The sequence below is a fragment of the Suncus etruscus genome, chromosome 1 (assembly GCF_024139225.1).
Source record: "Suncus etruscus isolate mSunEtr1 chromosome 1, mSunEtr1.pri.cur, whole genome shotgun sequence".
Classification (NCBI taxonomy): Eukaryota; Metazoa; Chordata; class Mammalia; order Eulipotyphla; family Soricidae; genus Suncus; species Suncus etruscus.
In genome coordinates this window covers 67,368,472-67,381,739 of record NC_064848.1, presented here as the reverse complement: position 1 = coordinate 67,381,739, position 13,268 = coordinate 67,368,472, and the positions used below count along the sequence as shown (strand labels likewise).

At 36.9% G+C, this 13,268-nt stretch overlaps 1 protein-coding gene across 1 annotated transcript in view; it reads right to left on the bottom strand.

The window, feature by feature from the left end:
* Positions 1 to 13,268, bottom strand: part of RFX3 (regulatory factor X3) — a 331,177-nt gene that overhangs the window by 53,961 nt on the left and 263,948 nt on the right. The window contains 2 exon segments of the mRNA XM_049773246.1: positions 1,476 to 1,625; positions 11,080 to 11,177. Coding sequence (XP_049629203.1) covers positions 1,476 to 1,625; positions 11,080 to 11,177 — 248 coding nt within the window.

Below are 13,268 nucleotides of genomic sequence, written 5' to 3'. Positions count from 1 at the left end.
CTTCTTTTGAGAATGTCTACTCCTCTCTGTAATTTTTTTAATGCACTGCTTTTTAAATTATTGTGCTGTAACAGTTCTTCACATAATCTGTCTACAACTTCTTAATCAGACATAATTTACAAGTACTTTGATTCTAGGAGTAGTGATTTTGCTTTCTTGATTTCTATTTTTTTTTTCATGAATGAGGGCTCTTTTTTCACCATATTCCCACCAATACTTGCTGTTTTTGTTATTTTGATATAGGCTATCCTCACCTACATGAGGTGATATCTCATTATTGTTTTGATTTGTATTTCCCTGATCATGGCAATGTCATGTAAAATCTCATTTATTTTTATTTGTTGTGGGGTAGAAGGTGGCACACCTGATGATATTCAGGAGCTACTCCTTTCTTAGTGCTCAGGGACCCTTCTCAAAGGAGCTAAGGTGATTCTACAAGTTCTGGGGATCAAATCTGGGTTTTTAGAATGCCATGCATGCTTTCCAGCCCTCTGAGCTATCTACCCTGCCCTCGGGTCTCCTTTCTGGAAGCTGAACTGTGTCTACATTACCAACTGCTGCCAACTTGAAGTGGTTTTGAATTTGATGGTGGAGAGCTGATCTTTCTTGATAATTTAATTTTTAAAACACAAAATCTTTAATTTTTTATTCAGATTTTTCTTCAGTTAATTGTATTTTGGATGAATAATGATATTGTTTTGTATAGTAATAAGAAGCTTCATATATTAGAATATAAAATATCTGCAGGTATTACATTATAATATTTCTAATTGAGACATTTTAAATATACTTTAAAAAGTGATAATAAGGCTAAATATTTTCTTTTTCATTTGAGTTATCAAAATGGCTAAGCACATTATACCTAATTCTTCTTTTCTTGGCTAAAAGCCACATCAGCAGTGCGTGAGCCTGGTTCCTTGCAGTGTTCAGGAATGAAAACTGGGCCTCTAGCAATGTGAAGTGAGTGCTCAGCTCATTGAACTCTAGCTCCATGATTATTTTCAAATGAATAATTATTTCCTCAGCACCTATAGTAAACTCTAAATTAGAGTTACTCTATTTAGTTGTTTTATGCAGGTTGGGAAAGAAACCATTAAAAGCAAATATCCTTGCATATCATGCTGCAAAGGGTTTTAGATGACTAATATGACAACTTGACCAAGATCCAACAGCTAAATTGAAGAGTTTAATCTTTTGCATAATCTCAGTGATTGTGACTGTCTTTACTCCATTAACTAGCAAATGTTGATATGATATTATATCCTGTCTACTACAATGGATTTTAACAACCATAAAGCAAAGCAGCAATATTATAGATGAATAGTTTCCTTTATCAGGCCATTATAACAAAGATACTGCCTGTATAGGGATACAAATTTAGAAATTAAATCTGCTTGTCTGAATAAAAAGAAAAAATGGATTGGATCACTTCACTTAAAATATTAAAAAAAAATGAAAAGAAATAAAAAGAGTACCTGGACATTGGCAAAGTCAACACGGTTGAGATCATTAAGCATCTGGTTGATCTGAGAAGTGTTCTGAAGCACTGCACGAGCCGCCTGGGCCAGGTGATTTAGTGACGTGTATCTTCGCAGAGTCTGGGCAAAGGCACTTACAGCGGCAACCTGTAAAGAAAGCCAATTAAAGTGGGATTTTTCTTCTCCTGTAAGAGAACCACTAAAATTTAGTTGTTTTTTTTTTTCCCATGCCAAGTTTAAATGCTTCCCCCTCTGATGCTTACTTCAACTTCAATTGTTGAAGGAGCTTACTTGTAAATTATAGCATTTAAATCTCTAAACCAAGTATTTTCTTTTTGAGAAGGTTGAGGTCAGGACTAAACAAACACCCACGTTCTTAGAGACTTAAGTGAAGCATTAATTAAACAAATCTTGCAAGTAACGACTCATCCGCAGCAAAAAATAATTTTGCTGAGGAAAGAAAAACATTTATTTTCATTTCTTTATTTTCTGTAAGACAGTCAAATAAAAATTAGGCAAATATAATTTTTTTCTCTGAGTTGGAAACTGAATTATGCATTCCTATAATTTTATTTATTGAAGAAAAAAATCACTAATCTTCAGATTCACTTTATTTTACTTATTTTATAGAATTCTTAGTAAAGTGTTCAAATTTGCATGTTTGTAATTAACAAACTTATCAGACACAAACTATAAAAAAACCCTTTAAAATTTTGAATTTTACAAAATCTTCATCATTTGCCTGATAAATTCTTTCTATCCTCTCTTTTCTACTTTATACCAGAAAAACAGGGCTAAAAAGACTGTATTAGCAGCCTTTCTGATGCTATCTATGGCTTTCATTTGGATTGAAAAATGACAGGCCATGGTAGGAGACTAAATGGCCTTTATTTCTCTACCACCACTTCTCTCTCTCCATCTTGACAGAACTTGCTTTCTAAGGCTTTTTTAAGGCTACAATCACATGGGGACAGATCTCCTTTGAAGAGCTTTCATTTCTTTCCCTTTTAACCAGTGGGGAGTCAGAACTCACAACTGCTAGTTTTGGGTATTTTAACCATTCTTCCTTGGTTCTCTTGATTCTGCTTATACCTTTGAGCAAAAATTTCTCTAATTCTCTTCATATTCTGCTTGGATAGGCCTTTGTTTCATACTAGGACTTTCAATGAACCAGATGATGTTTAAAGCTATCAAAGATAATGTGCTCACCCAATTATAATGCCAGGTAAGTATCTCTCATGAGCCCATGGAACTATTTTAAATGCAAAGATATAAGGAACACAGACATATTTATAAGAATGCATGGATGTCATATATCACTAAAGGTATGTAAGAACTAATTGACTGAACATTAATTATGTGGTAGAAAGACATTATGACTTAAGGATGTTAAATAGTTTATTCAAGGCTACAAAAAATTTGTAGGACAGTCTATATAGTTAGGATATAAATACCAGGCATTTTTGATTAGAACAACTAGAGTCATAATCTGATCATGCTGTGTCCTTGGATCATGCAGGCAACTCCACTTAATAAGTACCCAGATGAAGAAAGGCTATACATCAGTAACAGAGGAATTGTAGAAGGCATCTCTCACCAGAGTAAGCATCCAGATCAACTCTGGAGAGTTGATGACAAACTGTGATGACATCCACTTTGATAACAGTGGGAAAGGAGGTGCTTTCAGCTGTTGAAAGCTCCTATGAATAAAAGTGACTGCAAGTTGAAAAGCATCCTTTCCTCATCATAATAAAATATCACTTCTTTTTATTGCTCAGCTCAAAGTGGTAATCTAGAACAGATCCACCATAGAAAACTTTCATATGATAAAATATCTTGCTTATGTGTTGGCCAATATGGTATCCATGACAATTAATTATGAGATAATTAAAAATTAAATGCTTGATTCCATTGTATTTTCAATTGAGATTAAAATTGTTACATGCAGCACCAACCTTACTGTATTTATAACACAGCTCTAGAGCAATAGTTTAAAGGGCAGCAGAGCAATAAAACATTTCCTTGTATGTGTTTTAGAGAAAGTATCACAAACTTAAACCAAGTATCACAAACTTAAAGAAATGGGAGTGACCTGTGATTCCACTGACTTGTCACTTAGAAATTTTGAATCAATCAATTATGCCTACCAAGTATTAATTACTAATCAACACTAGCATTGTCTATGCATGTTAATCAGAGATTAGTAATTAGAATCTAGTAATAATCACTGAAGAAGCCACATATAGGACTTTTATGTTAAAGTTTACTGTTATTCCAACTTTGCCATGGGCCAAATTTCCAAAGCAACAAAAAGGAATACAGACAGGCTCTGTGCTCAGCAATCACTCCTGGCAAGCTTGGAGAATTATATGAGATGCTGGGGATCGAACCCAGGCCAGCCACGTTCAAGACAAATGCTTTATCCCATGTGCTATTGCTTTAGTCTCAACCATAGAGTCCTTTTTTTTTTTTTTTTGAGGGAAGGGGGCATAGAGATGAGGATAGAAATACTGTTTTGGTTTTGGGCCACACCAGTGGTGCTCAGGGGTTACTCCTGGTTCTGCACTCAGAAATCGCTCCTGGCAGACGCGGGGCTATATGGGATGCTGGAAATCGAACCCAGGTTCTTCCTGGATCAGTCACATGAAAGACAAACACCCTCTGCTGTGCTAGTGCTTCAGCCTCCATAGATTTCTTTCTATATTAACGACAGATCTAGGAAATATTGCTTATTGGTAATTGGACAGTTTTGTGTATATTAAGTTCTAATTTCATGCTCATGTCAACATGGAAAGAAAGAGCCACTGCTTGATGTTTTTCATACATCATAGATGGCAACTTTCTTTTTTAGGTTGTCATGATTTGGCTAAGCAAAGGTTGTATCTTGACTTAAATACTCAACTGACATATTTTTCTGATTCCTTTTATTTTTCTACCATACTTTGAAGAGTGTTAGGGTTTTGAATATCTCAAAAAATCTCCAAACTTGGACTATGCCAGAGGCATTTACTGTTCAGTGAACAAGGCAGGAAGGATCTTGGGACTGGCCCATACCATAGCCATATGGAAGCCTTCAAAAATACCTCACTTCTCTCTGCCTCAATGATGACTGCCCAGCATCTATGTCAAGAACTGTCCCAGGAAGCTACAGGACTCTCAGGGTCTCTTCAAGTGACAGAGGTTCTTGAAGATTGAATAGAATGTGAAATCTCAATTTCATCTTTGTCAAAATTAACTTGTCCATTTATGCACGTAAGAGCTATGTCATCTGTATACCTTGTTGTAATGCTAAGTGTACCAAATATGCCAATTAAAACACCACTGGCTACTGTATTCTTAAAAATAAGAAAAAGAAAAGGAATACAGAAGATAAACAGGAATAAAGTCATGTATCTACTAAATAAATCACTTTGTTTTTGGTTTTGGGGCCACAACTGGCAGTGCTCAGGGTTACTCCTGATTCTGTAAACAGAAATTACTCCTGGCAGGCTTGGGGGACCATATGGGATGCCTGGGACTGAACCTGTGTCACCCATGTGCAAAGCAAACACTCACCCTGCTGCGCAATCACTCAGACTCCAAACATTTCTTATAATACTGATTAGAAAACTATGCAGTTGGAAAAATGATTACATGATTCACAAAAGCAATGTTTCTCAACCTTTTTCTTACTGTTGCCCCCCTTTGAAATTGTTTCCTTTCTATGGGCCCTTGTCCTATCATTTGAACTCCAAGTCTCATGCCACAGACATCACTTCATTTATGAAACTTTCACCTTTGAGCCCATAGAATATTCTGGAGTAGCATTCTATAACAGCTATTGACAAATGCTGCACAGAATTAGTATTAAATAAAACACACTGAAAAGCAAGAGTATTAATTTATATGAGTTTTTCAGTATGTAGTAAGTGTATAGAGGATTTAAAGAAATCTAAAACATGGGTTGAATATGAGCTCAAATGGTTGAGTCTATGCCTTCCAGGGGTTCTACATCTTGGCAAAACAACTGTCCCCAGAGCATTAGCAGATGTTGGCATGGTGACCTCCCGAAGCACTAATGAGAGTAGCACTAAAGCAAAAAAAAAAAAAAAAAAAAAAAAAAAAAACCTAGACTTTTTCATATGGGAACCATCTGAATATTTTTTTAGAATGTTTTTTGAAATAAAGCAGTCTAAAATGTATACTTTAGAAAAAAGCTAGTCAGACTTTAAACATCACATTTAAAATGCTTCTCTAGTCTCTTAGAATCTTTATCAAACCTGTCATAAGTTCTTTACTAGAACTTCATACTTAGATTACAATTAAGAAGATTCATTTTAAAACACTATATAAAATTGTAATATCAACATGGATCACAATATAGTTTGACAGAAGAAAGGTAATTTCTCTCATATGAACCTTTTCCTAACCACCAAAGAAAAACCAAAGACTTTATTTTTATATATCTAATAATTTCTTTACTAAGTATGGTTACAAAATGTTCATATTTGGGTTTCTGCATAAACTGACACCTCCTTCACCACCAATGTTCCCCATTTTCCCTCCTCTCCCACCTCCTGCCAGTCTTTGAGACAGGCATTGTATTTCTTTTTCTATCATTGTCATGATAGTTGTTATTGTAATTGTTTCTCTAACTGCACCTATCAATCTTTACTTTTTGTTTTTTGCTTTTTGAGCCATACCTGGAGGCGCTCAGGGGTTATCCTGGCTCTGCACTCAGAAGTCGCTCCTGGCAGGCTCGGAAGACCATATGGGATGCTAGGGTTTGAATCTTGGTCTGTCCCAGGTTGGCAGTGTGCAAGACAAATGCCCTACAGCTGTGGCCACACTTACCAATCTTTGTGGTAAGCTTCATATCATGGGATATTCTTTTTGGCCCTCATCTCTATTGTCTCTGGGTATTATTACTACAATATCTTTTATTTTTCTTAAATCCCACATATGAGACTATTCTGTTTCCCTATCTTTCTGATTCATTTTACTCAACATAATAGTTTCCATATCCATCATGTATAAGCAAATATCTTGACTTCATTTTTTCTTTTTTTGTTTTTGTTTTTGGGTCACACCCGGCAGTGCTCGGGGGTTACGCCTGGTTTTATGCTCAGAAATCGCTCCTGGCAGGCACAGGAGACCATATGGGATGCCGGGATTCGAACCACCGACCTACTGCATGAAAGACAAACACCTTACCTCCATGCTATCTCTCCGGCCCCGACTTCATTTTTTCTTTTTTTGGGTCATACCCGGCAGCAGCACTCAGGGGTGACTCCTGGCTCTAAGCTCAGAAATCACTCCTGGCAGGCTCGGGGGACCATATAGGATGCTGGGATTCGAACCACCGCCCTTCTGCATGAAAGGCAAATGCCTTACCTCCATGCTATCTCTCCAGCGTGACTTCATTTTTTCTAACTGATGCATAGTAACCTATTGTGTAGATGTACCACTGTTTCTTTAGCCATTCATCTACTGTTGTGAATCTTGGTTGTTTCCAGATTTTGTTGACAAGGCAGTGTTGAAGTCTCCCACTATTTTTGTGTTGTTGTTATCTTTCTTCAGGTTTGTCAGCAGTTCTTTTAAATTTTTTGCTGTTCCCTCACTGGGTGCATATATGTGTAAGAGTGTGATTTCTTCCTGTTGTCCATATTCCTTAATTATTAAGAAATGTCTATCTCTATCTCTCATAACTTTCTTAAGTCTAAAGTCTCCATCATTTGAAATCAGTATGGTCACTCCAACCTTTTTAAGGAAATGGCTGGCTTGTCCTCCAACCTTTGAGTTTGAGCCTGTGTTTGCTCTGACTATTCAGATTTGTTTCTTGTAGGCAGCAAAACATTGGATTCATCATTTTGACCTATTTTGCCACTCTCTCTTATTTTTTTAAAGCTGAACAATACTTTAATCAGTCTACCACCAGCTCCCAAACTAAAAGGATCTAAAAGGAGATGAGCCCTGCCCAAGATCATGAAGAGGATTATATATGGAAGGGATATAGGAAGGTTCTAGCTTTTTGGTGATCTTTAAAATGATTGGCTATTGTCTAGGAGTACCTTCCTACTACTCCCTGTGTCCTTCCCCAGTAGGCTACCTGGTATGGTCAGGTAGCTTGGAGCAGTGCTAATGGGAATAGGCTTGAGGAAACCTAGCATTTCATTTACACCATGTGGTCCTTACAAAATAAAGTTTCTTCTGATCAGAACATAAGAGAAGCCTGACATGTAGCCTCTACAAAATGGCATCGCTCCTTGTTCAGAACCCAGGACCCCACATTCCTTCTTTTTCTTATAGACTGGAGTCAAATCTTTGACTCTCCTTGAGTTTCCTCGCCCTTGTCCCTACTTATAGGCCGATACTATGATCTTAGCACAAGCTCTTAATCAGGGAGGTTTTCCAGGGTGATTGAACCACTGTTCATACTAGGTGGCAGAATCTTTTTGTCACCTTTCAGGATCCTGCAAACTAGTCTTCACCTGCAATAGTGTCTTGCAGATGACCCCTGACTTGTTTTCACAGAAGTAGCATTGCTCATGCAGAATCATATACAGCTCTCCTTCCTTCAGGGAGAGTAGATCCAGTCCTGTTCTGGAGAGCAACTTCAGCTAGGGAGGAAATTTGTTTTTTATATCATCCCAAAAGAAACATGGTATCTTCTCAGATTAGCATCCGCCTTTGGAGGAGTAGTTTAAGTTGCATGTCTCCTTTGACAAGCAACACTAGTTACTACAAGAGCTGGAATAAGAATGGAACTGGCCCTTTCCAGTGGGGATGATAATTCTGCTCAAATTGTTCCCATTTACCTTCTCCCACCAGATATGATACCTGGGATAGGAGAATGATTATGATGCAAAACTCACCTGTGTTTACAAAAGCAGTGGCAAACACTCAGGGGAATCAGTCCCTTGACATATACAAAGCCATGTCCCATTCAGTCCCTGATGTACATTACTTCTCCATGCAGCTATATTGGCATCTACAGTCACATTGCAATAGTCCACGTAAGGTGAGGGGACCCTGGTGGGCTCTCCAGAAGTGGGTAAGAAGCACATGCTTGTGCTTTGTATTTCCTGCAGAGTGATCTTCCTTTCAGTCCAAGGGCAGCATCTGTGTTGTTTAGACCACTACCCCCATTATTATGGTATTGGGTGCCTCTTTCCCTTCCATTATTGGGCCAAGAAGAGGTATAAGGCTGTGAGGCTTACACTGGCAACTTAAGGCAGTGTTGAACTGCTGGCTGCTTCCTTCTTATTTGCCTTAACTGATTCCCTACTTGGAAGTTAGTCTGAGTACATTCTCTTAAAGGCCCTACTGATATTTGGCCAGTCAGTTCTGGTTAACAGCACACCCAAAACTCTGCCTGAGACCTCCTGCCTTAGCCTCACAGTCTGGCTCCCTCTGTGCTGTCACAGCTGACTTCCCTGACATATTCCTATACCCTGCAGAGAAAATCCCTCTCCAACAAAATCCCTCTCTAACACATTTTGGGGAACTCCAAAATACAATATACTTGCCTCTAGGCAAGCATAAAATAAGAATGCTCTCAGGGCAACTTCCCTATCCCAGGAACCAAACCCATGAGTTGGTACCCACTTCTTTTAACACTTACAACTCAGTAGGAGATCTTGTGGCATATAACCAGAAACCCTAAACAAATCACATAAATCAAAATTTAGAGGTGGAGTCCCTAGGGTGACAGTTTGACCCACAAACTCCCCTCCCACAGTCTGTGTAAGGTGTTTGTTCTTATTTGATGTCCTGCAGTCACTGGTCAGTCACAACTGCAGTCAGCAGGAACACCAGGACTATCTGCCTCCTGTCCTGGTTCTGGGAGCTTAGTCATTTGGACCTGCAAGGGATCCTTGTTATTCAGGCTGTGACTTCACCATTAAGAGAAAGAAGGTTCCTGCTTCTTCAATTCTGCAACTGGAGGGGATTCCAGTGCATTTAAACCAGTGACATTGAGAAAGATGATTGTCAATGGATTCAGTATCATCTTTAAGTGAGAGTTTGCTGTGTCTTGTGGTCTGTCTTATCTTAAATAAATCTTTCAGTTCATATTTTAAGGCTGGTTTTGAGTCTGTTAAGTTTCTAAGCTGTTGTTTATTCATGAAGCTGTGTATCTTTCCTTCAAACTTGAATCTAAGCTTGGCTGGGTAAAGTACTCTTGGTGATGCATTAATTTTGTTGAGTTCTTTCACTATATCACATCAATGCCTCCATTCTTTGAGTTTCTCGTGACAAATCAGCGATAAATTTTAGGAATGCTCCTTTGAATGTAATTTCCCTTTTTAATCCTACTTTCAGTATTCCATCCCTATCTATAGGGTTTGTCATTGGGACTAGGAAGTGTTTTGAGGTGGTTTTCTTTGTATCTTTTGGCTGGTACTCTTTGGGCATGTAGGATTTGATTGCGTACACTTTTAGCTCTGGAAGTTTCTGAGATGATGTCCTTGATTGTTGACACTTCATGGGGCTTTTCTTCCTAGGTCTCTGGGAATCCAATGATTCTTATATTGTGTCTGTTGAGTTTATCAAAGACTTCTATTTTCATCTGTTCACATTCTTTGCGGACTTTTCCCATTGTTTGACTGTTTTAAGGCTCTTTTCCAACCTCTTCTGTTGTTTGGAGTTGTTCTGCATCTCATCTTCCAGTTTACTGATATTGTCTTCAGCTGCTGTTACTCTGTTGGCTAGGCTTTCCAGTGAGGTTTTCATTCCACTACCAAGTTTTTCAGCTCTGTTTGATGTTTACTCATTTCTACTCTTATAGCCTCTTGATTCTTATTTCTGGCACATACAGTTCGTTTCCTCCTTTTCTTGAGTTCTATAAACATCGTCCATACTTGCTCCTCTAAAGTCCTTATCTGAAAGGCTAATAGGTGGTTAGTACTTTTCAGTTCATCAGAGCTACCATCTTCGTTCTCTAAGCATAGTGGAGGCCTGCATAGTTTCCCCATTGTTGCAGCTGTAGTGTGGTGTTTTCTAAGTCCCATGTTGAAATTCCTTGATGAGGAGGAATGCAAAGAGTGGAGTGGAGTGGCTGTGCTTACTGGCTAGTTTTCTTGGATTCTGTACTGCACTTGGGCACTGACTGGGCACTGACTATGTAGTTTCTGGGTCTCAAAGCCGCAGGGTCTGCTGCCGCAGCCTTTTATCTCTGGCATGTAGGTTCTGCAGCTTTAGGTCCCCACTTTAAATGCTGCCTCTCACCTGATCTTAAATAATCACTTTTGTGGTTCTTTTTTTTTTCTTTTTAATGATTTTCAAAAATCTATAGGTTCAATATAATCTTCTATAAGGTGGACTTTTGATCTCAAACTTCTCTTTGATTTGCAGGAACCAGTGTTAACTGTCAGATCAATAGGAGTGGTGCAAGGTTTTTTGATTTTCTTTTCATATGGGGCTGGTGGTGGCTCTAGCTTCTGTCCTCCCCCACCCCGAAATCTTTGTAGTGACTGGAAAACAGTAGAGCTGAATATGACCAACTCATTCAGCAGAGGTCAGCTTTGCAGCACCTGGGGCTGTAAGTTGTGTCACCCCACCCCCACCCCACCCCTGGAAATTCACTGCTCCAGCTGTCCACACCAAAGATTTTAAATTGTACCTTGGTTTGTATCATTCTTTGTGGAATATTGTTCATGGCATTGGAGAGCCAACCTTCAAGGCTTTTTGCAAAATTTCGAATGGCTTGGGTCAAGGCACCTAAATGTTAAAAATAAAAGGAAAAAAGATACCAAAGAATATTAATCCTTATGCCAGAAGGAGGGAAACAGAGGTACACGAAATATGAAACAGCACAAAACTTATATTGTCCTGATTGACAAAAGCTTTAATAATATTCCTAACTGTGAAAGCACTCAAAAACTTTAAGTTTGCTTTTAGCATCATATACCAGTTGTGAATTAATTATGAAATTTTCTGAGACAAAACAATGTTTTCATTAATAGCTTTGTGTTAAAAAGCTAAGTATTTTATTTACAAATTCTTCATTCTGAGTTTTAAATCTATTTTCATTTCTTTAGTTAAAATGAAAATAATGCAAAGCTTCTCTCTCTGTAGCTAATTACACTAGAACACATCAATTAGAGTAATATCTACCTTACTCTTGTTGTAAAGTAAAAAATAAAAATAGCCTGATTTGAACATTTTTGATAACTATTCTTTAATTCACATGCTAGGTTCGATATAAAAGATCAATGTAATAATACTGCTTTCCAAAAAATACTTCATTACATATCTATTAAGACCTAACACAGTTGGAGTTAGAGAGATAATACAGTATAGAGGGTACTTGCCTTGCAGTGGCAGATCTGGGTTTGATTCCCAGCATCCTAGATGAACCCCTGAGCACCACTAAGAGTAATTTCTGAGTGTAGAGCTAGGGGTAATACTTGTGCATTGTTTGGTGTGACCCCCACAGAGCCCCAATATTTTTAAAAAGACCTGAACTAGGGATATGACTCATAAGAATAGCTTCTATGTGGTCATAAGAATTAGAAGCATTGTTAGTTATCAGATTGACTATGACTCTTTTATCAGAAGGCTTATGTTAACTGAGACTGGTGTATAATAAAATAATTCTCTTGTTAAAAAACTTTAGTTAAAAGCATTATAATTCATCTGGCCCAAGGCCAACAAGTACAGGAAGCTGTTTGAGACACTGAGTAAACACCGAATTACCTACAATATAAAATGAATCTACAATGTGGGTAAGCATTAAAATGTTTAGTCTATTATATATATGTAGAAAAGTTACATCTTTTCTCCAAAGCTTCCAAAAATAACCTTAATAGGTTAGTGATAAAATTCAAGTCCTTGTTTTTATTTTCCTGTGATTAAATGAGTCTGACACGCTTCTTTATTAATTTCTTTAAACAGAGTAAGAAAATAACAGTACACTCATGTTACTTGGCAAAATATATCACCTTACTAATTCATTGATAAAACTCATTTATATTACCTTTAATATGGTCAAATGATATAAGAAATTGAAATGGCTAACTTTAGATTAAGAAAAACATTCAAAAAGTCAGACTCAATTCTAAGAACAACTCTCTCAAACGCTTGAAAATTCAAAATATAAATTTCTTGAGTAATAATAATTTCAAATTTCTAAAACTTTGCACTTTAACAAAAAAAAAGTAAAATAGTTTCCTGTTATATTATGTACTGGAACCATGAACGGCAGGCATGAATGGAAATGAAAAAGAGTAAAAAAAAACTAATGTTCCTGTAAAATTATGCTATTTCAATCCGGCTATTTTCTTTATGCATATTTTTACAATTATTATATGATACTTAATATAAAAATATCATAAAAGCTGTATTTAATAACAAGTTAATAGGGGACTTATTTTATCTAAGTGAATTAGATGCTAGTTAGATTTTAGAATAAAAGCATGCTTCATGTTGAATAAAAGACATGTTTCCTAAGTATTACTTTTATATTAAATTACATTTTGAGACACAATAAATTATGCTCATAATTGTTACTAGTGGATGAATTCTTATGCAATTCTTTACACTGAGTAAAAAATTATTTTTCAGATAAGTATATTTTAAGATATAGCAGCTTCAAACTAACTTTAAATTAGTGTGATATGCATCCTTTTTATTTCTGGCTAAAATAAGGAATTCCATCTGGACAGTAAGTGATGTGTGAAGATCTAGTAGCCAGAACAATACAATTAAAAAAATAAAATTGAGTTTTCGCTCTCTATAAAGATTCATGTCCAATCAAATATGCAGATTGACTCTGATAAATGTTTTTCATGAATGAATGGTTTAAAATTT